Here is a 23,749-nt window from a genome sequence, read left to right on the forward strand (position 1 = left end):
ATGTATACATATATATGTATAGTTACTGATTTCAGAGCAAAAAAAAAAAAAAAAAAAAAAAATGAAACAACACACTTATTCAGGCTATCCAACAGGATTATTGAAGTTATAATTTATGAATAAATCGGTAAGGCATGAAGAAATGTAAACAAGAAGAATAAATATTACATGATATTTTCATTCATTTCACAAAGGTACAATGTCCGAAGAGAGGATAAAAGAATCAGATTCTAGCCAACCATCCGTTGTTGCAAGATTTGCCCAAGCTTCATGTAAAGAGTTGCTTGTTCCTCAATTGTCAGATTCATTAATATCTATGATTGTGAGATCCATTAGTATGTATAAATGCGGTGAACTCAGTGGACAACTTAAAGAGCTTGTTTTGAATAGGAAACTTAAAGGAGCTTGTTTTGAATGACTTTTTAAGTGTTTAAAATTACCTGATCTAAGATTGTGTCAACAGATATGTTCTGTGCCACGACAAAGGATTGATGATATATGTAGGCAAAGACAGCCATCACCATCTGCACATAGTAAGAGCAATTATGTCGGTGAACAAATAAAAAGTCGCTTCTTCTGAATAAGCAACAGAAGGAACTATATTGATAGACAACACAAAAATATTCACACTTTCAAAACAGCTAGAACCTCCCACTCGATAGAGGACGTAGTATGTGGACCTGTACTCCAACTTTCCAGAACTGGAGGGGGAAGAGAAACTGGATATTACAGCCTTAAAATGAAGTATGTGAACCGATACTTGAAAAAATGATTGCATATCAAAACACAATCAGAGGAAGGATCCCGGTCAATAGATGAGAAATTGGAAACTTTCAAACAAAAATGTAATCATTCTAACAATAGCCACAGTATCTAGGGTTCAGCCTCTACTGCGGTTAGATGAACAACCCACTCATCGCCTTTTCTATACTAATGACACTTCAAGGTTCGGAGTAGAATTCAATTAAATTCCAATAAGAGAATCTAATAGAAGCATCATGGATTGATCCAGTAGTAAAAAAGAAAGAGTTTCAATAGCTAACTAAGAGGTCATTGGTTTAACTTATGATGGCCACCTACCTAAGAATTAATTTTTTACGAATTTCCTCGACACTCAAATGTTGTAAGGTCTGACGGGTTGTCTCATAAGATTAATCAAGATGCACATCAGTTGGCTCCAATGTTCACGGATATAAAAAAGTTAAATTAGAAAACCTAATTATAAAAGTCATCCTAATGATCCATCCAATGTTTGCAATATTATGCATGAATCTATGCAATATTATGTATGATATCTATGGTTTCTTCTCCAGATCTATTGTTGCTTTACAGTTATGCATACTTAATTAAAGTCAACAATGTTCTAATTCTCAGTGGTTCACCTGGCAATCCATTCTATCTGTAATTCCACCATGTCCAGGAATGCTATCACCAAAATCCTGCAACAATCAGAAAAATGATAAGCAACAGCTGATCTCACAATTGAGACTTTGGAAAACTACGCAAGGATGCTATTCAGAATGAACCTTGACTTTGAAAGCTCTTTTGAAACCACTTGCAAAGAAACCTCCAAAAGGAGCAATTATTGATGCAAATAAACCAAGGCATAATGCATGTCCTTGAACTGGCAATATGCTTATTTTCTTCCATGGGAACTGAAGGAGAACATAGATATGTGAGTTCCTCAGAGATTTGGAACAACTTAGTGAAGTTACTGTAAGCTAAACAATATTGAAAAAAAGGGAATAGAAAATAGATGAACGCCAGATCCGGTACCAAAAAGGCCTTTCACAGCACCAAGAGACATGTTTATGAAAGATTCAGTATAAGTTATTAGTTAAATGAAAATGTTTTGCAGGAAAATGGTGAGTGCATCGAGACTATAAAAGCCAAAGAACGTAGTACAATATACATGCCATGCAGCCATGTAGAACGAAATGATTATGCCTCACGACTCATACCAATTAAGCAAGAATAGACAATTTTATTGGGGAACAATGGGTTTATCTCTAATACCCATTGCATTCTTTTGAAAGAGAACCCACATGAGTAATTTTCTTTTCTAGGTTTTGTCAGGCTTTCTAGCTCCTTTTGGCTTGACCTTTCTTTTTATGAATGGCCCTCTAGAATTGTTTCGGCTGATTGAACTGTCTTCTTGTATTCTTTCAGTTGTTCACAACAAAAGTTATTCCCATCACAAAAAATAAAATACAAATAAATAAAAAGATATGTGAGGATCGATAAGCTAATAAAACTTCCAAGATTCACCTTTGCTCTCTGTAAATTAAATGGACGATGGATTACTAATTGGTGCCAACAACTTATATAGTATATCATCAAAAGAAAAAATCAAAATGACAAAATCTGAATAGATGTCCCTTTATACATTGCTAAAAGATATGCATCGCGGGAATACAGCATTCTCTTAGATACTCTCTGTACATTACACATTGTGTATATCTTCCTCTCTTCACTCGTCTCTATCCCACTCAGCAAGAGTTCCTCGACAAATTTCTCTTCTCCTTCATCTCTAAAGCGAAAAAGGCTTCAAGGCATCTCTCTCTTCTTCATTAAGTAACTTAAATGATCCACTCCTTTCAAATAAAGCTTGAATGGCACATAGGGTTGCATTTCGTCTAATAGAGGTTTGGTATATGGTCTAATAATGGACTTGCTGACTTTGCCAATAATTCTAAGTTCTAGCAAGCGTAAAGGGAACTTCTCTAACCAAAAATAAAATACAAGAAGATCAGAGATCGGCATTATAACTCACCCAAAGTCAGGTAGAGAAGCGTATAGAATATCAATGCACATGTTGAAGACAATTTTAATATAAGGTAAAAGGAATGGCAGAATAAGAAGCTATAGAAGAGTTGCACTATTCATATTAGATAAGATTCAATTAATAGTCATTACTGACCCAATCGGGAATCCACCCTGGTAAAGTGAAATAATCGGGCTTAAACAAAGGACCGGGATCACAGTGAAGCCAACCAGTTGATAAATCCTGAGATTATTGAACCATATGACAGAAAAGCTTCAAAATAAGAACAAACCTCTTCAAAAACAAGAAAGTTGGATTAGCAAAATAAGTACCGTTCTTGGACAAGTAAGCCACTGATAACGACCCATGACATTAGCTAGCTGCAAAACAGACAAATATGCCAAGTTCAGTAGTACAAATGTCAAACTGCAGATAGCACGTTAACTAGTAATCATTAGTACAAGAAACCATATATGACAGAGACATATATAACCTAGTTACTGCTAATGTAGCAATTTTAAACGGAAATACTAATTCGTTTGATGATCACTGATCTGTGTCCACCTTCTTTAATAAAATTCAATTAAGCCCTATTTTAGGCCATATCAAGTAATCCAAACGTGCTATTGGTGCTTCATAATTAATTCTGAAAACAAAAGCTACATAGCTCTATGGTGACCAGTCGAGCAACATCAAGAAGAAGCTGACATAAGAAACTCATCAAATCCAGTGATGAAAATTGAAAGTTGATGAAAAAATTGCTCACAAAAAAGGCAGAAATGATAGTCATAATAGAGGCTCCAATAAATCCCTCCCAAGTTTTCTTTGGAGATAACTTGATCAATGGTGTTCTTCCAAAGAAGAAACCAAATATATAGGCAGCAATGTCATTGATAACAATTAGTGACGCTGGCAGAAGAAACCTGCAGAAACATTAATCATTCATAAGGAAAAAGTGAAATTCCAGGGTAAATTGCAAGCCACAAAAATTTGATTTTTTATGAAGATAACATATTTTCCCTTTTAAGAAGGTTGAATTACCAGATGATTCCTTCAAAAATATTGGCTACCGTAAAAGAGGACTGCGTAAAAACAACGATTAGAATCATATGCGTCCATGCATACTGGCCAAATTGATATTTGTACATCTTCTTCTTTAAAGTAAGAATGAACCACATAAAACCTGAGTCCAACCAGAAGCAGAGAAAAAAAATGAGGGACACATGTTACAACGCTACCATGAAATTTAAAATTTCCAGACAATTGAAAAAACTAATATAATCATGGAAATTTTTTTTAGAGTGATTGATAAATGGGAATTAAATGAAAATTCCATGAAATTTTCACTCATAGAATTGCAGTAGTCTGCTGCACACCAGGAAATGATACTGACGGCAAAGGTCAAAGTTTCAAGAAGGTAAAATATTTAACCAGAACACCAAAAACAGGATCACTAACCTGCAATATATAAGGAATAACAAATAACCATATGATACTTGATGAGGCTGCTCACTGGCTGATATAAAAATTTATCTGATGTGACAGTATTAACAAGTCGCTGACTTAAAATGCGACCATACACGAATAGCATTGCTGTGAAGAAGAAGTGCCTGCACTAGAGTTCTAATCAATCAGTAAATACAAAATGCAAGCTCCTTAAAAAGGAAAAGTAAAAGCATTCTGCCCAGAATCAGAATGTAACAGGTATTATAGATAGAGACTAGAGGATAGACCAAGAAAAAATGTACAAGCCTTGACATTACCAATTTAATAGTCGAAACCCTGGTAGACGGGTATCCTCACGAGCTCGCCTGAGTAGGTTGAACAGTTCCTTCGCCATGAAAACTTGAATAACCACAACCATGGCAGTAATATAGAGATGGCCAAAGTATATAATTAATGCAAAACCCCCAATCATCCAAATTGTTGAGTATGCACGGATCAACATCGACTTGTATTTACTCCTGTCATTAACTAGTAAATTTTTTTCACTTTGCTTGCTATCCTCCGAAGTTCCCTAAAAAAAATGGAAAAAAAAATTATTAAAGTTAATTATATGATTAAACCAGTCAGTATCCTGATGCATACAAATGAAATACAAGTATAAGATTTGCGTTGACAAAAATAGGTATGAAGCTTTTTACACAATTAAGCGTCCCTATTATTACTCCCAAAAATTTAAGTGCATAAATCCATTTTAAATCGACTATTTGCGGGAGAGATTTTCTTTTGGGAAAGAGGTAACAGTGAACAAAAATTAGAACACAACAAAAACGGTACGCATCAAACAGGGAGAACGCACATCGCTTGGGCGCCTGCGATGCCGAGTCCGGGCACCTGGAGTCGACGGACTATTAGGAATACTCTCGTTTAACATGGTCCGAATTCAGAAATGCAATTCACCGGATCCCAAAAATCATTAGCTGCACAAGAACTATTCCTGAAACATAAATTAAAAAACAAGACCATAAGTTCAAAACTCAAAGTATTGATTTCAACGTACATAAATGCGTATAACACAAATAAATAGTATACAAACACCTAACATTAACACAAATAAGTGCTGAAACATCAAACTTAAACGAAATTCTCAGCTCGAAAGTTAGATATCTGAAAAGCTTTAATTCAAAAAAGGATAAACTAAAAACCGAATACATAATTCCATAACATCTCCAAAGAATAAACAGAAACTACCGAACAGTCCTGAAAACATGAAGTTAAACTATAAAGGTCACGAATACTTCAAAGCTTGCTATCACTTGAGTTCAGTTCAGCTCAGTTGTGAGTACTGGAGATAAATCCAATACGTTTGAGTTCGATACCAGAAAGTTCCGAACCAAAGAAAAAATCAATAAAACAAGTGAACAGTACCTGAAAATTCGAATAAGAACTCTCAACAGAAAATTACCCCAGCAGAAACGAGTACAGAAAATCGAATAGAGAGAAATCTGGTGTGGTTTTTGGTGAATAAGAAAACGATTGAAGGGAAAAGGAAGGAGACGAAGAAGAAAAGAGGAACTGTATACGAATAATTTGAGGATGAAAAAGCAACGCTAATCGATTTCTTGTATAAAGACGGTTGGAATTTGAATCCTAATATTTTAATTTGTTTTTCTCTTTTTTTCTTAATTACTTTTTATATAAATTATATCTTACTTTGTGTTGGGATGGCATATATTCGTCGCACGGTGACCGTCCGATCTTTCTCATCTTTACACGTGGCCTCCCTTGTTTCCTCCTTGCTTGTACGCTTTTTAATAAGTTTTAGTTTAATTGTTTAAATTTGGATTTTTAACTTGCACTTTTCTTATTTTTATTTTTCGCCTCTGAAAAGATTCCCATTCAAATATATCCTTTTCAAACCCATTTTTTAAATTCCAAAACTTTAACTCTAAATCCCATTCATGTTTTTTCTTTTCTTTTTTTACTTACTATGACCTTTTGGTCACTGTGTTAGACAAAAAGCACACTATCATTTTTTATTATGGTTCGAACACAAATATTTTTTTTATTAGGTTTGTTTGATGACATCGAGAGTAGGACACAACTTACAAACATATTTTTGTTTAAAATAAAACATTATTTAATATATATATTGTAATATGACACTTAAAAAGTTACTATTAGAATATAAAAATCGATAATATGGTAGGCACGTTTCGTGTTGGTACCTACGTAAATTAGTATGTGTGTAGTCAAGGCTAACTACTCCAAAATGTTATTCAATTAATATCATATCATTGCTTAATGTTCATTTTTTTGAATATGATTATAATTTATAAATTTTAAAAAATACTTGTATAGATGAATACAAACAATGTGAATTGAGGAAATGCATATTTCACCGCATATTAATTACATATAACGTAACGATAATGGTTATAAATGAATCGACAGTAAATGAAATGTAATTTTTTCTATGAAAAACATAGATTAGATTTTTCGTTATTTTACAATTGTTGTTGTTTCATCACATGAAAAAAAAAATATAAAAATGAAAAATAAATGATATTGGCACGGACAAAAAAACATCACTTAATGAGAATGAAGAGAAACATTAATAATATTAATTGTGACTTAATTATTGATGTTGAAGATTATACCAAATTCTTTTGGATACAATGAGATAGTAACCCTGAATAACACTATTATAATATTCAAAGTTGCATACGAGAGCTCCTCTACTTCTGCCAATTATGCAACCCTGCAATAATGATATATATACACATCTTGGCAACCATAAATTGCTCATAAAATTAGATGTCATTCAAATGGGACCAATACAAAATTTGACAATTTTCACCAAAAGAAATAAAAGAAACTGCTAAAGTGATTTTAGAATTATTCAAATCATTTTTGTTACTTTTAAGATTAATTTGAAATATATTTTTACTATTTAAAATCACTTGTTTGAATATGCTATTAACGTTGCAAAATCAGTTCACCGTTAACTTTTACATTTTCAAATATTGTTTTCATTCTATTAAATTTGATTTTTAACGATTACGATAAATTTGAAAATGACAAAATAAATAACGGTTATCTCTTGAAAAAACAAAGCTTTAATGGATTGGATTCAATCAAACTAAACAATCCTACTAAATTGCAAAGCATATCGATCTAACTACATACATCACACAGTTTGTTAAACAACTAGATTGCTCTATGGACAGATAGCACAATATCAATGTGATGGTATAAGTTGATCCTATCCAATCTTATCACTCCAAATTTTCAATGACTAATAATCATTAAATACTAATGAAATGACATTCTTTTTAACATAGTATTAAATGCCAAATTTTATATATTTTTTTTAATACATATCAAACTTTTAAATATAAACTCATATAAATTAAAAACTTTATAGAATAAAACATGAAAAATATAATGTGATATTAAAATAAGCATAAAAAACCCTTAAAAAACTTACTTGAACTTCCAAACTCTTTACAACAGGATTGATTGGAATTAAATAAAAATCACAATTTTGAACCATCATTTTATAAGATGAGGAAGACAATCCAAATTAAAAAAGAATGGAAGTGTCTACACCCAACCCAACACAACCAAGGAGAAGTCCAAGAAAGTCACACACCATCCAACCAATATGACCGATAAGGTTTGTAGGATTGAACCAAGGTGCATCCGCGTTCATGTTCAAACAATTAGCCAAATGAGGGACTTCATGGACCATAGACGTGATTGGTTCTATTGGGGAAGATTAGGGTACGATCGAACGGCGTGGATGCCAAATTGGCCAACCACTTAGAGACAGTTTAACAAGAAAGTTTTAACTCTAAATAACAAAAGAATTGCAATGGCCATTATATCACTGGCCCTCCATGGCCCTCCATAAATACATGAACAGAGTTGCCGTCTTCTTACAGCCAACTTCATTCTCTCTCGAGCTCTTCTTCCTCTTCTTCTTCTTCGTGAAAATCACTGACCATTGAACATGGATCTCAAGTCCTTTATCGAAGTTCAGCCAGACTCTCACTTCCCCATTCAGAATCTCCCCTACGGAGTATTCCGGACTGCTCCTGATTTGCCTCCCCGCCCTGGTGTCGCTATCGGCGAGTACGTCTTGGACCTCTCTGAGATCGCCTCCGCTGGCCTCTTCGACGGCCCTTTTCTCAAGAACTCAGATTGTTTTAACCAGGTATGTCAGCTTCAACGTGAACTGTTTCGTATTAGTCTTTCAATTGCGTTGTTTACCCCCCGCCGGTGAGATCCGGACTCCAATCTGTAGTCTTTATCATTACTTGAAATGACGTTTGATGGAAATTGATTGCTCGACTGACCAAGTAATAAGTTCATCGTAGACCTTGTTGCGCGTAATTGTGTATCTTAAATTACCCGTCTTGTTGTAAATGTGTCTTCGATTATTTCTTGAATGCCAATTGATGGAAACTTTCATGGCGTCATTGTTTTATTTTCTTTGTTTCTTGTGGAAAAATTGGCAATCAAGAGGCCCTAATCTTTTCACTTCTTGGTGTAGCCTAATCTGAACAAGTTTCTGTCTCTGGGACGGCCTGCTTGGAAGGAAGCTCGTGCAACGCTTCAAAAATTGCTATCGTGTATATTTACTTTACTATAACTTCTTCAATTCAGTTCTTGGATGCAATGAGGAAAAATGATCCCAAGATTACATTAGTATTGGGAGGATAACGTCTTTTATTGTTGGCCTGGTTATTATTTCTTCAGTTTTCATGTGTACCAAACACCAGTGTAAAGAACTGTTTTTCTTTTTGGTGCAGCCACTGAATCAACCTTGCGCGACAATGAAGCTTTAAGGTTGAAGTCACTTATTCCACTGGTAATAACATGCAAAATTTAGAATATTCAACTTCCCTCCAAATCTCCTCTTATAAGATGTTTACATTTTTCAGAAACAAGTAAACATGGTTCTTCCCGTGGCCATTCACGACTACACGGACTTTTTTTCGTCTATGCATCATGCAAAAAATTGTGGAACTATATTTCGTGGCCCTGTGAACCCGATTGTTCCCAACTGGTTTGTGGATGCTGAATCTGAATTAAATTAAATCTTCGTTTCTTTTCTTTCTAAGATGATAATCCTAAGTTTAAATATATAGGTACCACCTTCCAATTGCATATCATGGACGTGCATCATCTATTGTCATCTCCGGGACAGAAATTGTTCGACCCCGGTATGGGTTTTTCTTTTCTTTTATATTTAGTTTTTTAGTATCAGAGTAAAGAAATAGTAAAGTGAGATTGAATGAGATAAAAGTGTATGCCAATCTTTTGTTAACCTCTCAAAACTTGACTGAGGACGAAATATACTGCACTCGGGTGTCATTCCTTTCATTTAGTTTATATTTAATTAATGCCTCGTGCGTCTAAATACGTTAATCATATTTCTTTTTAGATAAAAAGAACTTGGATTGTAAATAGGCTTATTTCTCTTGTTGTCAGGGTTTGTTCCTGCACCATTTCTTTCTCTGTTTATCAGGCTTTCGAACCCCCTTGGTTACTGCTGATATAAAACTAACCCCCGTTCTTTCTAGCATGGATAATGGATTCATTCTTATAATGTCTGATTTTTATCTTTGGATTTTTCTCGTGTATTTTTACCTTCTCCAGTGGCCAGAGTAGACCAGTCGGAGACTCTCCACCACCTTTTGGCCCTTCTGCTAAGTTGGATTTTGAGCTGGAAATGGTTATAATCCTAAACTCAGATGTGCATGCAGATTTTTAATAATATTTTGGTAGTGTTATAGATCATGTTAGGTTGTTCTACTTCTTTATGGTTACAATTTTGACTTGTTAATGTTGCTTACAGGCTGCTGTTGTTGGTACTGGAAATCTGTTGGGAAAGCCTGTAGACATAAATGAAGCAGAAGATCATATTTTTGGCCTGGTGCTGATGAATGATTGGAGTGGTAAGAAATTATTTAAATTTATCAAGAATACTTTTTGCTTTGCTAGTACTTAAAGCTATGCTTGCTTGGTCAATATCTGATACTTCGTCTTTTCACAGCTAGAGATATTCAGGCATGGGAATATGTTCCTCTAGGACCCTTTCTTGGGAAGAGTTTTGGTAAGTACAAATATTTTCATTTTTTATTCTCATTTTTAGTTCTAGGAGCTTAACTGCTTAATGGAGAACTTACCATTGCATTTACTGGTTAGAGAATATAGTTTGCATTATTTCTGTTAGAATTCTCAACTCTATAAACGATTTTAGGGACCTTACCCTGTTTCTCAATGATATCTGCTTTAGGTACTACTATATCCCCATGGATTGTTACACTAGAAGCCTTAGAGCCTTTCAAATGTGATGCTCCAAAGCAGGTATGACCAGTCCATATCATCTGTTTTTACTTTTCTTTCAAATTGAGTTATATGATTTGTGCCATTTGTTATAGGACCCAGCTCCATTGCCATATCTCACCGAAAAGGAATCCAAGAACTATGACATCTCACTAGAGGTACTTAATTCATCCAATTTTAGCATTATGACAGCATCGTTTGTTCTCTTACTACATTTATTGATTAATACCTCTAACAAACCCAGTAGTTTGTATGCCTCTTGCAAAATTTATCATGCTCTTTGCAACAAAGTTTAGTTTGTTGGTTGAGATAGCAATAAATATATCTACCTACTGACAGGTTCGAATTCGACCTGATGGTGAAAGCGATGCACACATTGTGTCAAAAAGTAATTTTAAGCATTTGTAAGGAGGCCCTACAACTCTTGGAATGTTATATTTATAAATCCTAAGTCATGGCCATTCCTTACCTCTTTCCAAAACAATGTGTAGATATTGGACGCTGCCTCAACAGCTCGCACACCATACTGTCAATGGCTGCAACTTGCAGCCAGGTGATCTCTTGGGCACTGGCACCATAAGTGGACCTGTATGACTTTCTACTCCTCTTTTTTTCTCCAAAATCTGTGCGTGTTTGTTTGTTAAAAATGGTCTCATAATCTTTTGATTCGGTCACAGGAACCAGAATCTCTTGGGTGCTTGCTGGAATTAACATGGAATGGGGAAAAACCATTGGAGTTAACAAATGGGATACAACGTAAATTTCTTGAAGATGGAGATGAAGTTGTCTTCACTGGTCAATGCAAGGTGATCATCTTTTTCTCCCCATTACTTTTCTTTATCGAAGTTTTACTATGATTTGTCGTCATAAAGTTTGAATTTCAATTTTATTTCAGGGAGATGGTTACACCGTTGGGTTTGGGACATGCGCCGGAAAGATTTTACCTTCACCTCAAGAAACAAATTTGATTCCATTACGAGTCTTAGATCTCCTGAATGTTTAGATTTTTTTTTCTTCTTTTCTTGTAATAAAATTTGTATAAAGGCTGTAGCAAGCGGGAATCAACTTGATCATGATTGAATGAATATTACTTTTGCCGTTCTTCGGGTGCAATCTCTCTCAAGTCATCTATTTCTTTAAATTACTATGCCCTTCCTTTGGTAACCATTCTTTTAATTATTTTTATTTTAAAAAATTATTCTTACAGAACATGGCTTCCACCTCCAACTTTTTTGTTTTTAAAAATAACATATATATTTAGTACTTAATTCATTTTTTTACACTTCTTTTAAATAAGAAATTTGTTTTTTAAATTATGAAGTAAAATTGAAAAAGAAAAAAGCTTTCAAACATACATCTTGTTTTTTAAAACATAAAACAAAATCGATATATATGTTTTTTTGTTTTAATAAACAAAAATTTAAAAACAAATAGAAAAAATAGAAAAATAAAAACAAACATATTATAAACAAACGAGGCCTATCTACATGCTCTGCTTTGATCTTTTTTTTTTTCCTTTAAGAAAAACTTGATGAAAGAGAAAAATATTACTCTCTTTCATTCTTTCTTTCTTTCTTTCTTCCCTTTTAGATTTTGTTTCTCCGACTTGTTAAAAGCTTAGCTGTATAAGAGATTTCTTTTGACCAATCTAAAATCGCTGGATGTATAATCCTGCTCATCACGTTTCATCATACAAACCTTTCCATTCCTAATTGCCTTTGGAAAAAGATAACATGCATTTGCATATTTGTTTTGAGGCCATCAGTCTCATGCAAGTACATGAAAAGAATCAAGAGTTAAAAAGAAAGAGGTAAGAGTACATGAAATATTTGGACATCCAAAACCAAATTTATGAATGAGCTTCAAAAGAGAAGACATGTATTGATTGATCAAATGCAAATCCAAATCATTTAACAGAGATTCCTGATGTTTTTTTTGTTCCCTTTCTTTAAGATGATTGCCAATCTTTCCTTATATCAAATGTGTAGTTGATTTCCAGGTAGGATTTGTTATCATCGTCAAGAAACTACAACCAACAAACAAACACAAAAACCCACAACTTTTCTCATCCACTTTTTAAATTGAAACATCAATGTTTAAATCTTCATAATGAAATCAAATTCTAAATTACCTTAGTTCTTGCTGAATATGATCCTCGAGCAAACATCCCAGATGGGGTTGTATCTTCAGGCATTTCGTGAGTGTAAGGTTCTTCCTGAGGACTAAAAGTTCCCAGCATTTCTTTTGAACTATCCACTGTTTTATATATATATATATATATAAATTTCAAAGACCAAACAAACAAAAAGGCCGAGTCTTTGTAGATATTTAGTTCATAAGAGAATAAATAGAGAAAGAAAGTCACCTTTAACACCAGTTTTCCATACTGTGTTGGCATATTTGAGACCTGCAACAATGTTATTGCTAACTTTGAAGGTGAAGATCAAGTTGTAACGGCTACCTTCTTTCAATGTAAACCATAGCCCTTTTGGATTCCCAGTCTCAGGAACTTGTAGAACAATGTCTGCCCTTCCTGGAGTTCTAATCGCTAAGCTCAGAATCTTTACTTCTGGTTCCAAAGTTTCTGCTTTTTTTTTTCACCCATCAAAACAAACAAATGAAACACAAGTCTCTCAACACTTTCTTCACTTCTTGAACTATTTAAACGAAACCTGTCTTATAATTGAAATAACAACTTCAAATAATTACCTCCAACAGCTGACATATCCACACTTCCTAGAAGTTGTTCCTTCCACCTTCTCAAGCTTTCATCATCCTAAAAGAACCCATTTTGGAAGCATTACAAATTGAGCATGATGAAAAGCAAACAAAGACGAAAATTTTGCTCAATCCCAAAAGAGGAGAATGAAAAAGAAATAGAAACCTTATCTTTCTCAAGTTGTTCTTTCAATGTACATTGAGGACCCAACTCAATCTTCCTTCCTTCTTCATCTTCATCATCCTCTGCTGCACAAATAGAAGTCTCACTCATTTTTCTACTCAACCCAACACTATCGTCTCCATTCTCTTCTTCAACTCCACCTATTTTCTTAATTTCAAGAGAACCGTTTCCATCTTCATTGTTGTCAAGACCCATTTCTCTTCAAATGGCCAGACAAGTCAAAAGACCATCCACAAATGGTAGACAAAAGAATAAACTCTGTCCACCAAAAGGAAGAGAAAAACAGAGAAGGTGAGGAAAATGGGCAGAGAGAAGTCAAAGAGCAAGGGGGTCCAGCCAAAAGAAACAAACAAAATCAAAAGAGAACCCAATAACAAAAAAAATGAGGAGCTTTTATAAGAATTTCCGAAAGTATGGGTAATGGAATGAAAATTGAAAGAAACCCACAAAAGGATAAGCCTTGGAAGTTAGAAAGGAAAAGAAAAAGAAGAAATGAATGAATGAATGAAACGTGAAGAGAAATGGTCGCATGGTAATGCTAAAAATAACAAATACAAATATGGAGAGATCGTGCAGGACACTTACAGCTCCAAGATTCCAGGGGGTTTCGTCTCTCCAAATTCAGCTAATCGAAGAAGATGAAGAAGAAGAAGAAGAAGAAGAAGAAATGAGAGGAAACAGAGTAGGTAAAGAAATGGAACGAATGGAATAGAGATGAGCATTTGACCTTTTCTTGCGGAGAAGATTCTTGCAAATCATTGGTTATAATGGAGATTGTTAGCTGCCATGCCGCCTACAATCTTCATGTTCTTTATAACTTCTGTGTTTGTCTTCTCCAACTTATTGTTATTTTTTATTTCAACTCTTTTAAATGCCTGAAAGTGATTACTCAATTCCATGCTTAGCTGGATCTTTAATTTTGTTTGTTTGATTGATTTTATTTTTTCGTATTAAATTTCACTTTCGGATTTTTATTTTGTTGTCAAGTTCTAGCGTTTAGTTGCAACACTTGTTCAAATTCAATGTTTAAGCTAATAAAATCGAAAGATTAAAGTTTTAAACTTAGTTAATCACCTAAACAGAGGTAAAATTGAAGTTTTTCTATTAATTTATTATTTTGAGAAATTTCACGGGACAAATTGTATTTTGTATATATCCTTCAAAAGGGTTTGTTAATGAGAAATCTTTAATTTATTTATTTTCTGTTCATCTATATTTGAGGGGTGAAAGTAACAGCTTTCATCACTGTAGTTTTCTTATGACAAAAGGAATGAATTGTGTTGAATAATTGAAGATTTTATCGTCATAAGTAGACATTGCCCATCAAACGTTAAAATTTACTATTCTAATTCTTGTACTTCAAGAACTATGTTTGTTATCTGTTTATAAAAATAAATGTTAGATTAGATATAACAAAGTTTAAAGAGTAATTATGCAATCCAATGTATTCACTTTGGGATTGAATTTTGTTAAAGAGGGGAACAAACTCAAGCATCTGGTTTGAAAGGAAACTATCCTTTAAGTAATCCACATAAAAACGAAGAACTATTTCTAGAAGCCAAACATTTTCCAAAAAATTACATAGCAGCCTATTTGAAGGTCAAAAAGATCAATCGCTCCCCCATTTCCTTGCAACTCTATCTTTGGCAGTGACATCTTTGTTTGAAATCTCCTCAACCTCAGCATAATTACTAGCAGAGGACTTTCTCAAAAATTTTGAAGTTACAAAAGTCAATCCATTTCTTGTTCCTCGCAAAGCATAAAGCAGTGGGTTGAAAATAACAGCAAGCAACAGTTCACCCTTTGCAACTATGAGATACTTTTATTCCAAATTTGCAGCAGTGAAATGAGAGATTAGTTAGTTAGATTGCATTCTAAAATAGTTATAACCAGAATCTACGATGGGTTATAAAAGAAAATACTTACCATCACAATTATACCAAAAACAGCAAGACTAGTCTGTTGTGCTTCTGGCCAGAATTGGTCATCAGACCAACCAAACCATCCGCCTGATCCAAACCAACCCCCTCGTCCCCCACCACTGCCACCGCCAACCTCCTCTCTTTTCTTTATTTCATTATTCCATTTCTCAAATTCATTTTTCTTTCCCCCAAGTGCACTTTCTAATGCCTTCCTTGCTTGTTCCTGCTGTCAACAAAGAGAGAAGGCAAATTTAAGCAAGATTTCCTAAAGACACTTTGTTGGGCCCGATAATGAAGAAGAATGCACTGTAAGTTCGTATATGGTGCACATTGGATCCAGAAAGTTAAATAACAACATAAAATCAATTCTCATTGTTGTTCTTTTTTTCTTCTCATTCTTCTGAGAGGCAAGTGAAGGGGTGGATGTGCATATCTAAAAATAGTGGCACTGCCCTGGGGAAAGGGAAATGATGTAACTGGGCAACTACAGCTACCAAGGATAAATGTCGATCATTTATAATTCTCATGAACAAAAAAACACAGGATAGAAGAATGCTTCCTTAAAATAATTGAAAAGGATAGAAACAAGTTGAGTCCTCTATCAGACAGGATTAGAACAATTTATACTTCAGTTTTTCAGCAGCCAGTCTACTTGATTTATTGACCCTTTTTTTCCTCTTAGGACCAAATTTAGTAAAGCCAAAGCGGACAGATATAGAGTACATGCAAACGCTAAAGTGAACATAACTCAATGACTTCACGCCCTATTGTACAAAAAACAGAGTTCATGCGGTCCGGGTTCCAGATTTCTTCATACGAAAGCACATATTAATGGTTTTCTTAAGTTAAAGAATTCAAGTACAGGAAGATTAATATCCACTAAATTTTTCTAATAAATCTACAAATAGCTGTAGCTAGCAATACCAAACAAAGCTATCCCATTCTCATCCATTTGAAGCTTGTTATGGGTATTAAGTTCCAACTCCAAATCATCCTATCTCCCATCCTAGCTTTGAAGTATTTACCCAACCTCAGTGGTCCTTCCATATGTTCTAAAAATTGCCCCCAAAAAGTAAGCCACAGAACGCAAATCCATGGCATAAAGTTTGGCCACCCATTTATCTTTCCTCGAAAAAGTAGAGAAAATCGGGCCGGAAAGTATCAATCTCAGAAAATTAACTAGGTTGTTGAAAACGAACAGAATAGGAAAACGAACAAGCTACAAATTGTAATCAGTTGAAGGTTGAAACAAACAAAGAGAAGAAAAACACAGCACCTCTCTTCGATTGTTGGAGAAAAGGCAAGAGAATCTGCCGTTGCACTTGAGATTGGACAGCAAAAGCGCCCAATTGTGCGTTGGATTACGAGGGCGAAGTAATGGGAGGGCGGAGCAAGTTGGGTCATCGGATACTGAGAAGGATAGGGCCAGAATCGGAGGTGAGGTTCTTAGATTTAGAGCCTGAAGCATTGTTTTTGCATCTCCCGGCCGATAAACCACGGCCTCCGCTTTGAAATGTGATGGTCAGAGTTGGAGAAGAGACACCAGCGCCGTTGGCCTCAGGGTTTTGTTTTGGTTATGCTTTGTATTCAAAGGGGGATAACTTTATGGTAACAAACTAATAAAAATCTAAACAAAGTAAGCTTTGTCACACCGTAATTTGCATCCACTCACCCTCTCTTGGTATCATCTTCAAATCATTAATTAAACATATAGTCTTTTTCTTAATAAAAAAAAAAACTTAAGATTATGAATTTAATTCTTTTCTTTTTTATCCTTTTTTCAATTTTTTAACATCAATTCTATTTTTATTTATCTTAATTTATTAAAACAACAATTTTGATTGCTTAACTTTTAGAGTTATGAACCAATGTATATCATTCCAATCATCATTTTAATATGTTTGCATCTCATATTTAATATTTGTCAAACGTTTGTTTTTAACTTATATCATAAGCGATTCAAAATCATTTTTATATAAGCTTATGTAATGTTTAAGTTTGTGTGATTAATTATTTTTAAAAAATAATAATAATAATGAATTAAAAATTATAGATATTTCAAAATAATAATTATCCAAAAAAAAATTAACATTATTTTTGCGCTCAAACTAATAATTAGTAAATAAATATATCTACTCATTTCTTTATTAATTGATTTGAAAAACATTATTGAAAAAATAAGATTATAATAATATTTGAAATATTGAATAAAACAATCATTCATTATCATTTAAAAAATCGATGGTTGGATTGTTTTCATTCAAAAAATTATAAATACATAAAAAAAATTGAAATGATGGAAGAAGAATAACACTCCACTTATTTGTTAGTTACGTACATTTTAAAAAGAATAGAAATAAGATTAGATATATCATACCCAACGCAATAAGGAGATTAAGGACGAAGAGAACGAGGAGTAGATGATAATAGAATTTTCTATTTTCATGAAAGTTTTAAAGAGACAAGAAGATAGATTGAGAGAAATGGAGGCTGCAGGTTACATTACTACAAACCTAAGCGTCCATTATTATACTTTTGCATATAACAGAAATGACCTAAACTCTCAATAAATATATATGTATGTATGTATGTATATATGTATACAGATAAAAATGGTATTAGGTACATTAATATTAATTAAATAGTTAGTTAACAAATTTTTTTATTATATATTATGATAGAAAAAATTAACGAATAGAAAATTGGAGAGAGAAAAGAGAAACGAGGAGTAGGAATAAACCCAAACACAAAGATGCAACTCTTCTTGCTTTTGACTTTGGCTCTTCATCCTTCCATTTCATCTGCTCCAAAATGATCAACATTATTTGTAATTCCATAATTTATTACTTCACCAATTATGTATGTAGTGTACGGTTAATTAATTAATTAATTGGAAAGTTTCCACTCTTATTAAACTCGAATTTTATCCTATGAATTCGTTAATTATAAGTAACATAATATGGCAGTACCTAAGGTTAGATGTGTGTGATATATATATATATTCACAAAAATTAAAAGTTATTATAATTGTTTGACAATTATAAGAATAGAATTAACGATCGAATATCGGCTTTTTTTAGAATTTCGTAGAATTTCGCTCACCATTTTCATTGGCATGAGTTGAAGAAGAGGTTCCAATAACGTCTCAAAGTTTCTAAATCCAATTCAAATTTAAAAAGAAAAAGAAATGTTTAGAATAATTAATGAACTCGAACAAAGATATAAAAAGAAGAAGATATGTTTTTTCTAGAGAAAATATTTTGATTTAGTACATACCCAATAAGCAACTTTCCAACGTAGCTATGGTGAGAATGGATGGTGATTCCTTTTTTAGATTTCACCAATGGTTTTTCCCAACCTATTGATGCCACGATGGATCATTTAGGTTTTGTTTGGTAATCATGTAGACTTTATTTATTAATAATTAAATTTACAAGTGCACCCATGTTCATACAAATCAAAGCAACCTTAGAAAATTATATATGTAAATATAAATTAATGTGATTTTCTTAAAGTTCTTTTATATTTGAGAATTTGAGTAAGAAATTTAAATGTTATGGGAAGATTGATAAATAATAACAACAAAATATAGTAAGAGATGGAGAAAAAAGCATTATAAAGATAAAAGGAGAGTTAGATTAGTGGTTTAGCACTAAAAGAGCTTAAAACAAATTGAAGGTGTGGGTTTTAGTTTTAGAATATATACCTACTTTCCATTTAATGCCCACCATTGATCCATCTTTTTTTGTTGGGAGGACGTAAAATACAAGGCTCTCTTGTAATCCCTTTACCATATTAGACACCAACTTCCTCATTTTCTGACCAAAATAATAACAAACAACAACACATATGTATGTATCAATATTTAGTACACTCCATCACCAGAAATTCAATCATTTTCCCAAGGCTGACAGCTAGTGTCGGTTAATGAAGTTAATTACCAGACTGGTTCCAAGAAAAGGTATGGAATCCATGATATCTGGACGTTGATCAGCTATTACATTAGCCAACTCGATAACGTCTTTCTTTTTTATACTCTTGTAAACTTTGTTGATTGTTTCCAGAGGGTCTTCATCGTTGTCATCGTTGTCGTCTTGATTTTTCATTGAAAAAGAACCACCGCCATGGCACTGTACGCACAGAGAGGGTCGACGACGACGCTTGGTCGAGAGCGGCTGCGGAGGGAGGTAGCTATTATTATTAATTGTGGTGTGAAAAGAGGCGGCAGCGTTGAGATTTCTGGAGTTTGATGAGATTGAGAATGAGGTAGGGAAATGAATGAAATTTTGTAACGAAGAGAGAGCTGCCATCATGAGAGAAATTATTTGAAGTTGGTTGTGTTTATCATAATATGGGTATGAAGAGATGGAAATTAAAAAAGAACAAATATATATATATATATATATATATATATATATATGCTTTTCCCTCCTTCCACTGAATTTAATTTGTCTCTTTGTTAAGCAACTTGGGGTGTTTTTCGTTTGCCGGCAAGCAAGAATCTTTGTTCATACTTTGCCAATATCAGAATAGGTTCCAAAATACATTGCAAATGCAAACATTAGCCAGAAACATGTGTTTTATTTTATTTATAAGGTTAAAATTATAAATTTGCTATATGGGTGAAGATAATCGTGGAAAGAAAAATCAAGTGTCAAATTAAATATGATTGGAAAATTTCGAAATACTAATATGGTAGCGTTTCAACTATGTCGTGTTCAAACCAACCGACTCAATTGAGTTGAATTGAGATGTTACTTGAGAAGGTAAGAAATTAGATTCCTCCATCCACAACTTTTTTTAATGTTCAAGTGTTGGTGAGGAATGGGCTTAAAACGAAATATAGTTAGAGTTGGGCCTTGCTGCCCCAAATTGATATATTTCCCTCGTTTGGATTCAATTCTTGGAGTGTATAAAAATTAAAAAATATATATTATTGTTCATCATTATTATTATTATTTAATCAATTTAAATACAAAATTAAATTTAGTTAAATATTGATATATTGAATCTCTAAAGAAAAGTTGAATATTTATGTATATTAATTAAAAGAAAAGTAGGGGGTGGGGGTTGTTGATTCATAGTTGCTCAAATAATAAAATAAAAAGGAAAAAACGTGAAGCTTTTTTTTTTTTTTTTTTTTTTTTTTGTGAAGTCAGATTTGGGGTAAAGCCGTTGAATTTTCGTTACCTTTTCCCTTTACAGACTTCTCCAACAAATTCTTTTGAGTTTAAATAATACACAAATCAAATCTAAATAAAAAGCTTTTGTCTTTCAATTTTTTTTTAATGTCTTAATTAAGTCCCTAATAATTATTTTATTAATTTTCAAATACATTATTCAACAAAAAAAAAAAAAAAAATCCTCTCAACCCTTTAGTTTCTTTCTGTCAATGAAATTAAGTTTTAATATATAGACATTCAACTTCCATCCTCTACTAGACAATATATAAACCCTAAAAAAGTATTAATAAATACAATTTTAAAATTTCTTCGCCTATTAAATTTTTTAGTAGAAAATTTGATTCAATAAAAACATAAAATAGACGTGTAGATCAAAGTGTTTGAACAAGTATTATCCAAGATTATAATAATCACCTTTTATTACAACAAATCATGCTCGTTTATACTCTTCAATTAGCTACAAATCAACATCATTTTAAAACCTCTCACTTACTATCGGTTTTACTATTTTCGTTTTTTTTTTATTCTTTACAATTTTCTACTTAAATAACACGTACTAATATAACTCAAATAAAAATAATATACATCCTATAAATTATATAAATTATTATAATTTAATTTCTTGATTTAAACAGTCTCGTAGAAATTAAACGAATATGACCTAAAAATTTAGAGAATAAAGTATTGTTATTATTATTATTGTAACCATAAATAAAGGTCAGAAAAATGTCAAAAAGTGGTTGGCAGCAACAAAAATAATGAACCTTTTTATTTTCCTAGTTGGACTTGGCTTTTGACAACCTCATCTGACGTGTTTACATGCCACCGATTACTATTTCATCAATTTTAAATTTTATATTTGTCAATAATTTTATCCACACCACATATTTTAAAACATAATATATAAAAGGAGTTTGGTAACTTTAAAATATACCAGTTGTGTTGCTTCAACCATTTAAAAGAAAAAAAAAAAGAAGATTTATTATTAACCTATCGATATTGAAAATTAATAAAAGTTTACGATTGGTACTATCATTAATAGAGATCGATATAAGTATATCATATATTTACATAGAATAGAGTTGAGAGGTAATTGAACCATTTCATTTAGTGTTTGTTATTGTCTAATTGAATGTAAAAATGTGGGGAAAAGGTAAGCGGTAAGAAAGGGGAATCGATATATGAATCATTTGTGTGTGTGGGGGTGGGGAACAAAAGAAATTGAAAGAAAATAAAAATGGTAGCATAGGACATGACATAATTTGGAGAATAATTAAGGTTTTTGTAACTGTTAATTATGATAGTAATAGGGGGGGAAGGGGGGGCCCACAACCACGTATCAAAATGGGAAGAGTTGGGTCCACATCATCAATGCCTACGTGCTACCCTAATTCCCTACAACCACTCACATCCTAACTCTCTGTCCATCATCCTTCCCATCCACAAATCCCACCTGATGTTTTTTTTTTTACTTTTTTCATTTTTCTAATGTCTATTTCATTTACTTACTTACCATTCCAAACTAAACTCTCTTTCTCTTCTTCCCCTAATTATATTGTGTTAATTAAATTTGCTATCATCTCTAATTACGTTTTAATTAGATGATTTAATGTTCCTGTTTTTTTCAACCCTCTTATAACTTAATTTTTAAACAGTTATGTTTTTTTTGTTTTTTTATTTTTTAAAATAAAGATTAGAGGTACGACGACTACAAAGAATAGGAATTAAAAAGGAAATAGAATTAAGAAGAAAGAAGAAAATTACGTAATTAAAAAGTAAGAAAAGGCCAGACAAGTATGTATGTGGTTCCATGCGAGAGGAGGAATCTAGATCTACACGTGGCAGATAGTTATTGGAGGTAGCAAATGGCAGTATTCCAGTAGGTCCCGCCAAAAAAGGTACATCATCACCGTCCAGCTGTAAATCAGTCTTTTCGATATATACTAATAATACTAATAATAATAATAGGGGAGGGGAAGAGAGAAGGCAAAGGCCAATGCATGATGGCACGCATTTCCGGTTCACCACTTGCCCTAATTCCAAATAACCAAATTGTATTACTATTCGTATTGAGATCCACATCTCTAATTCCCTTTTTTATTTTTATTTTAACTCTCCCCAATTTTCACTTTTTGTCCTAATCCCCACCTCCCATATTATCTTCATTCACTATTATTTTACATTTTTTACGACTTTAAATTTATCTCCTATTGTCAATGTATACCAACACGTTTCTTTCTTTCTTTATTTATAATTTTTGTATTCGGGAATATTATAGTTTTAATTTAAAATTAAGTAAATGATTAATATAAAGTTTTCAATTAGTGACGTGGCTGGTTTTTGTTTTTATAAACCACAAAATGTGAATAGATACAAAAAAGTATAGAAAATGATGAACATCGCAAATGAAGAAAATGTGATGAGTAATGATGCATTTTGCATTGGATCTGATATTTCAAAAACCTAATTTTGTTGTTAAATTCTAAAAAAATTAAAATTAAAAACCACTTTGTAACTTTAAATTGTATTCTTCAATGGTTCTAAGAATTTGAACCCTTAAAATGAGGAGTGAGTGGGTTTCCATTTATGAGAAATTTGATGCTATTTTTTTTTTAATTATATAGTTTTCAATCGGAAATTTGTCAAATTAAATTACATCATGTCAAATTAAATAAAATAGATAAATGATGGATTAAGCACAACATGATATGTGTTCATATAACCATATACTAATGGCTTAAGTATTTTTACTAACTTTTTGATGTGATTGTATTCTCATCAATGAACTTTTATATAATGCAAAACCCAAGTGAATCGTGCTGGAAAATTTCGAGTTAGATAAAAATCAAGTCACATCATAAAGTGTAGATAATTATTCCCAAATCAATATATAGTAGTAGTAATCTAAGAGATAAAGTTGAAAATAAAGAATGAAAATATTGAGATATTGACAAATATTTCTAAAAATAAAAAATCATCAAAATTCTTTATACCAATAATTGAGTTAATTTTTTTAAAAAAACTTATCTATTAATTTTTATATTCAAACCTTGGACGTTTAAAAAAAAAAACAAAACAAAAAATTTTACATTAAATTTTTTTTAGTTTATATCAATATTAAATATTAATAGTTACTAATAAACTTTTATTAACATTTATATATATTAATAAATTTTTT

General features: G+C 32.4%; 5 protein-coding genes and 1 long non-coding RNA gene across 13 annotated transcripts; 2 read left to right on the forward strand and 4 right to left on the reverse strand.

Annotated features, from left to right (window-relative positions):
* Positions 1-75: 75 nt before the first annotated feature.
* Positions 76-5,820, reverse strand: LOC103484653 (phosphatidate cytidylyltransferase 2-like). 3 transcript variants are annotated; one of them, XR_007823101.1, is made up of 13 exons: positions 5,636-5,820; positions 5,067-5,204; positions 4,528-4,781; positions 4,223-4,374; positions 3,806-3,947; positions 3,531-3,687; positions 3,097-3,144; positions 2,921-3,007; positions 1,527-1,655; positions 1,383-1,439; positions 631-701; positions 441-524; positions 146-314 (listed from the first exon to the last, which is right to left on the reverse strand). XR_007823101.1 is itself a non-coding variant. In XM_008441841.3 (12 exons), exons 2-12 carry the CDS (start codon positions 5,139-5,141, stop codon positions 231-233), a joined length of 1,269 nt encoding a protein of 422 aa, XP_008440063.1. In that variant the 5' UTR covers positions 5,142-5,204; positions 5,636-5,818; the 3' UTR covers positions 76-230. The 3 variants fall into 3 exon arrangements, 2 of the variants coding, with proteins under 2 accessions (XP_008440063.1, XP_016899297.1); XM_008441841.3 differs by lacking the exon at positions 631-701 and having other exon boundaries at positions 76-314; positions 5,636-5,818; XM_017043808.2 differs by lacking the exon at positions 631-701 and having other exon boundaries at positions 76-314; positions 5,673-5,817.
* Positions 5,821-8,079: 2,259 nt separating this feature from the next.
* On the forward strand, positions 8,080-11,677 carry LOC103484654 (fumarylacetoacetase). Its single transcript, XM_008441842.3, has 14 exons — positions 8,080-8,426; positions 8,766-8,844; positions 9,025-9,083; positions 9,157-9,281; positions 9,364-9,438; positions 9,875-9,950; positions 10,074-10,173; positions 10,272-10,331; positions 10,515-10,585; positions 10,660-10,722; positions 10,904-10,968; positions 11,056-11,152; positions 11,242-11,370; positions 11,460-11,677. Exons 1-14 carry the CDS (start codon positions 8,223-8,225, stop codon positions 11,565-11,567), a joined length of 1,311 nt encoding a protein of 436 aa, XP_008440064.1. The 5' UTR covers positions 8,080-8,222; the 3' UTR covers positions 11,568-11,677.
* Positions 11,678-12,226: 549 nt separating this feature from the next.
* LOC103484655 (rho GDP-dissociation inhibitor 1) lies at positions 12,227-14,550 on the reverse strand. 5 transcript variants are annotated; one of them, XM_008441844.3, is made up of 7 exons: positions 14,194-14,550; positions 14,052-14,091; positions 13,449-13,724; positions 13,274-13,340; positions 12,930-13,151; positions 12,696-12,820; positions 12,227-12,590 (listed from the first exon to the last, which is right to left on the reverse strand). In XM_008441844.3, the coding sequence occupies exons 3-7, from the start codon at positions 13,659-13,661 to the stop codon at positions 12,513-12,515; spliced, it is 705 nt and encodes a 234-aa protein (XP_008440066.1). In that variant the 5' UTR covers positions 13,662-13,724; positions 14,052-14,091; positions 14,194-14,550; the 3' UTR covers positions 12,227-12,512. The 5 variants fall into 5 exon arrangements, with proteins under 5 accessions (XP_008440066.1, XP_050944622.1, XP_050944620.1 ...); XM_051088665.1 differs by having other exon boundaries at positions 12,930-13,148; positions 14,194-14,529; XM_051088663.1 differs by having other exon boundaries at positions 14,052-14,549.
* Positions 14,551-14,884: 334 nt separating this feature from the next.
* On the reverse strand, positions 14,885-17,075 carry LOC103484656 (uncharacterized). Of its 2 annotated transcripts, none has more exons than XM_008441847.3 (3): positions 16,665-17,075; positions 15,393-15,611; positions 14,885-15,285 (listed from the first exon to the last, which is right to left on the reverse strand). In XM_008441847.3, the coding sequence occupies exons 1-3, from the start codon at positions 16,854-16,856 to the stop codon at positions 15,076-15,078; spliced, it is 621 nt and encodes a 206-aa protein (XP_008440069.1). In that variant the 5' UTR covers positions 16,857-17,075; the 3' UTR covers positions 14,885-15,075. The 2 variants fall into 2 exon arrangements, with proteins under 2 accessions (XP_008440069.1, XP_008440068.1); XM_008441846.3 differs by having other exon boundaries at positions 15,393-15,614; positions 16,665-16,988.
* A 730-nt stretch (positions 17,076-17,805) lies between these two features.
* LOC103484658 (uncharacterized) lies at positions 17,806-19,701 on the reverse strand. Its single transcript, XM_008441848.2, has 5 exons — positions 19,330-19,701; positions 19,095-19,206; positions 18,665-18,746; positions 18,491-18,542; positions 17,806-18,189 (listed from the first exon to the last, which is right to left on the reverse strand). The coding sequence occupies exons 1-5, from the start codon at positions 19,699-19,701 to the stop codon at positions 18,076-18,078; spliced, it is 732 nt and encodes a 243-aa protein (XP_008440070.1). The 3' UTR covers positions 17,806-18,075.
* LOC127150603 (uncharacterized) lies at positions 19,205-19,820 on the forward strand. Its single transcript, XR_007823102.1, has 2 exons — positions 19,205-19,349; positions 19,453-19,820. It is a non-coding gene; the product is annotated as an uncharacterized LOC127150603 (long non-coding RNA).
* Positions 19,821-23,749: the final 3,929 nt, after the last annotated feature.

Source organism: Cucumis melo, chromosome 8 (genome assembly GCF_025177605.1).
Source record: "Cucumis melo cultivar AY chromosome 8, USDA_Cmelo_AY_1.0, whole genome shotgun sequence".
Lineage (NCBI taxonomy): Eukaryota > Viridiplantae > Streptophyta > Magnoliopsida > Cucurbitales > Cucurbitaceae > Cucumis > Cucumis melo.

Bases quoted from the DNA above. Each gene is read 5' to 3' on its own strand.
- LOC103484656 (XM_008441846.3), bottom strand. From the start codon at position 16,856: ATGCTTCAGGCTCTAAATCTAAGAACCTCACCTCCGATTCTGGCCCTA. The intron at 15,615-16,664 runs GTGCTGTGTTTT...CTTTGTTGACAG, and splicing joins TCTCCAACAATCGAAGAGAG to CAGGAACAAGCAAGGAAGGC. The intron at 15,286-15,392 runs GTAAGTATTTTC...TTGGAATAAAAG, and splicing joins TTTTTGGTATAATTGTGATG to TATCTCATAGTTGCAAAGGG.
- LOC103484655 (XM_008441844.3), bottom strand. From the start codon at position 13,661: ATGGGTCTTGACAACAATGAAGATGGAAACGGTTCTCTTGAAATTAAG. The intron at 12,821-12,929 runs GTGACTTTCTTT...TATATAAAACAG, and splicing joins ATGGAAAACTGGTGTTAAAG to TGGATAGTTCAAAAGAAATG. The intron at 12,591-12,695 runs GTAATTTAGAAT...TGTTGGTTGTAG, and splicing joins CATATTCAGCAAGAACTAAG to TTTCTTGACGATGATAACAA.
- LOC103484653 (XM_008441841.3), bottom strand. From the start codon at position 5,141: ATGTTAAACGAGAGTATTCCTAATAGTCCGTCGACTCCAGGTGCCCGG. The intron at 3,145-3,530 runs GTGAGCAATTTT...TCTGTTTTGCAG, and splicing joins CTATCATTTCTGCCTTTTTT to CTAGCTAATGTCATGGGTCG. The intron at 1,656-2,920 runs GTCAGTAATGAC...GTTCTCCTTCAG, and splicing joins CAGGGTGGATTCCCGATTGG to TTCCCATGGAAGAAAATAAG.
- LOC103484658 (XM_008441848.2), bottom strand. From the start codon at position 19,701: ATGATGGCAGCTCTCTCTTCGTTACAAAATTTCATTCATTTCCCTACC. The intron at 18,747-19,094 runs GTATATATTCTA...TGGCATCAATAG, and splicing joins GGGCATTAAATGGAAAGTAG to GTTGGGAAAAACCATTGGTG. The intron at 18,190-18,490 runs GTGAGCGAAATT...ATTTTGGAGCAG, and splicing joins AACTCATGCCAATGAAAATG to ATGAAATGGAAGGATGAAGA.
- LOC103484654 (XM_008441842.3), top strand. From the start codon at position 8,223: ATGGATCTCAAGTCCTTTATCGAAGTTCAGCCAGACTCTCACTTCCCC. The intron at 9,439-9,874 runs GTATGGGTTTTT...TACCTTCTCCAG, and splicing joins ACAGAAATTGTTCGACCCCG to TGGCCAGAGTAGACCAGTCG. The intron at 11,371-11,459 runs GTGATCATCTTT...ATTTTATTTCAG, and splicing joins TCTTCACTGGTCAATGCAAG to GGAGATGGTTACACCGTTGG.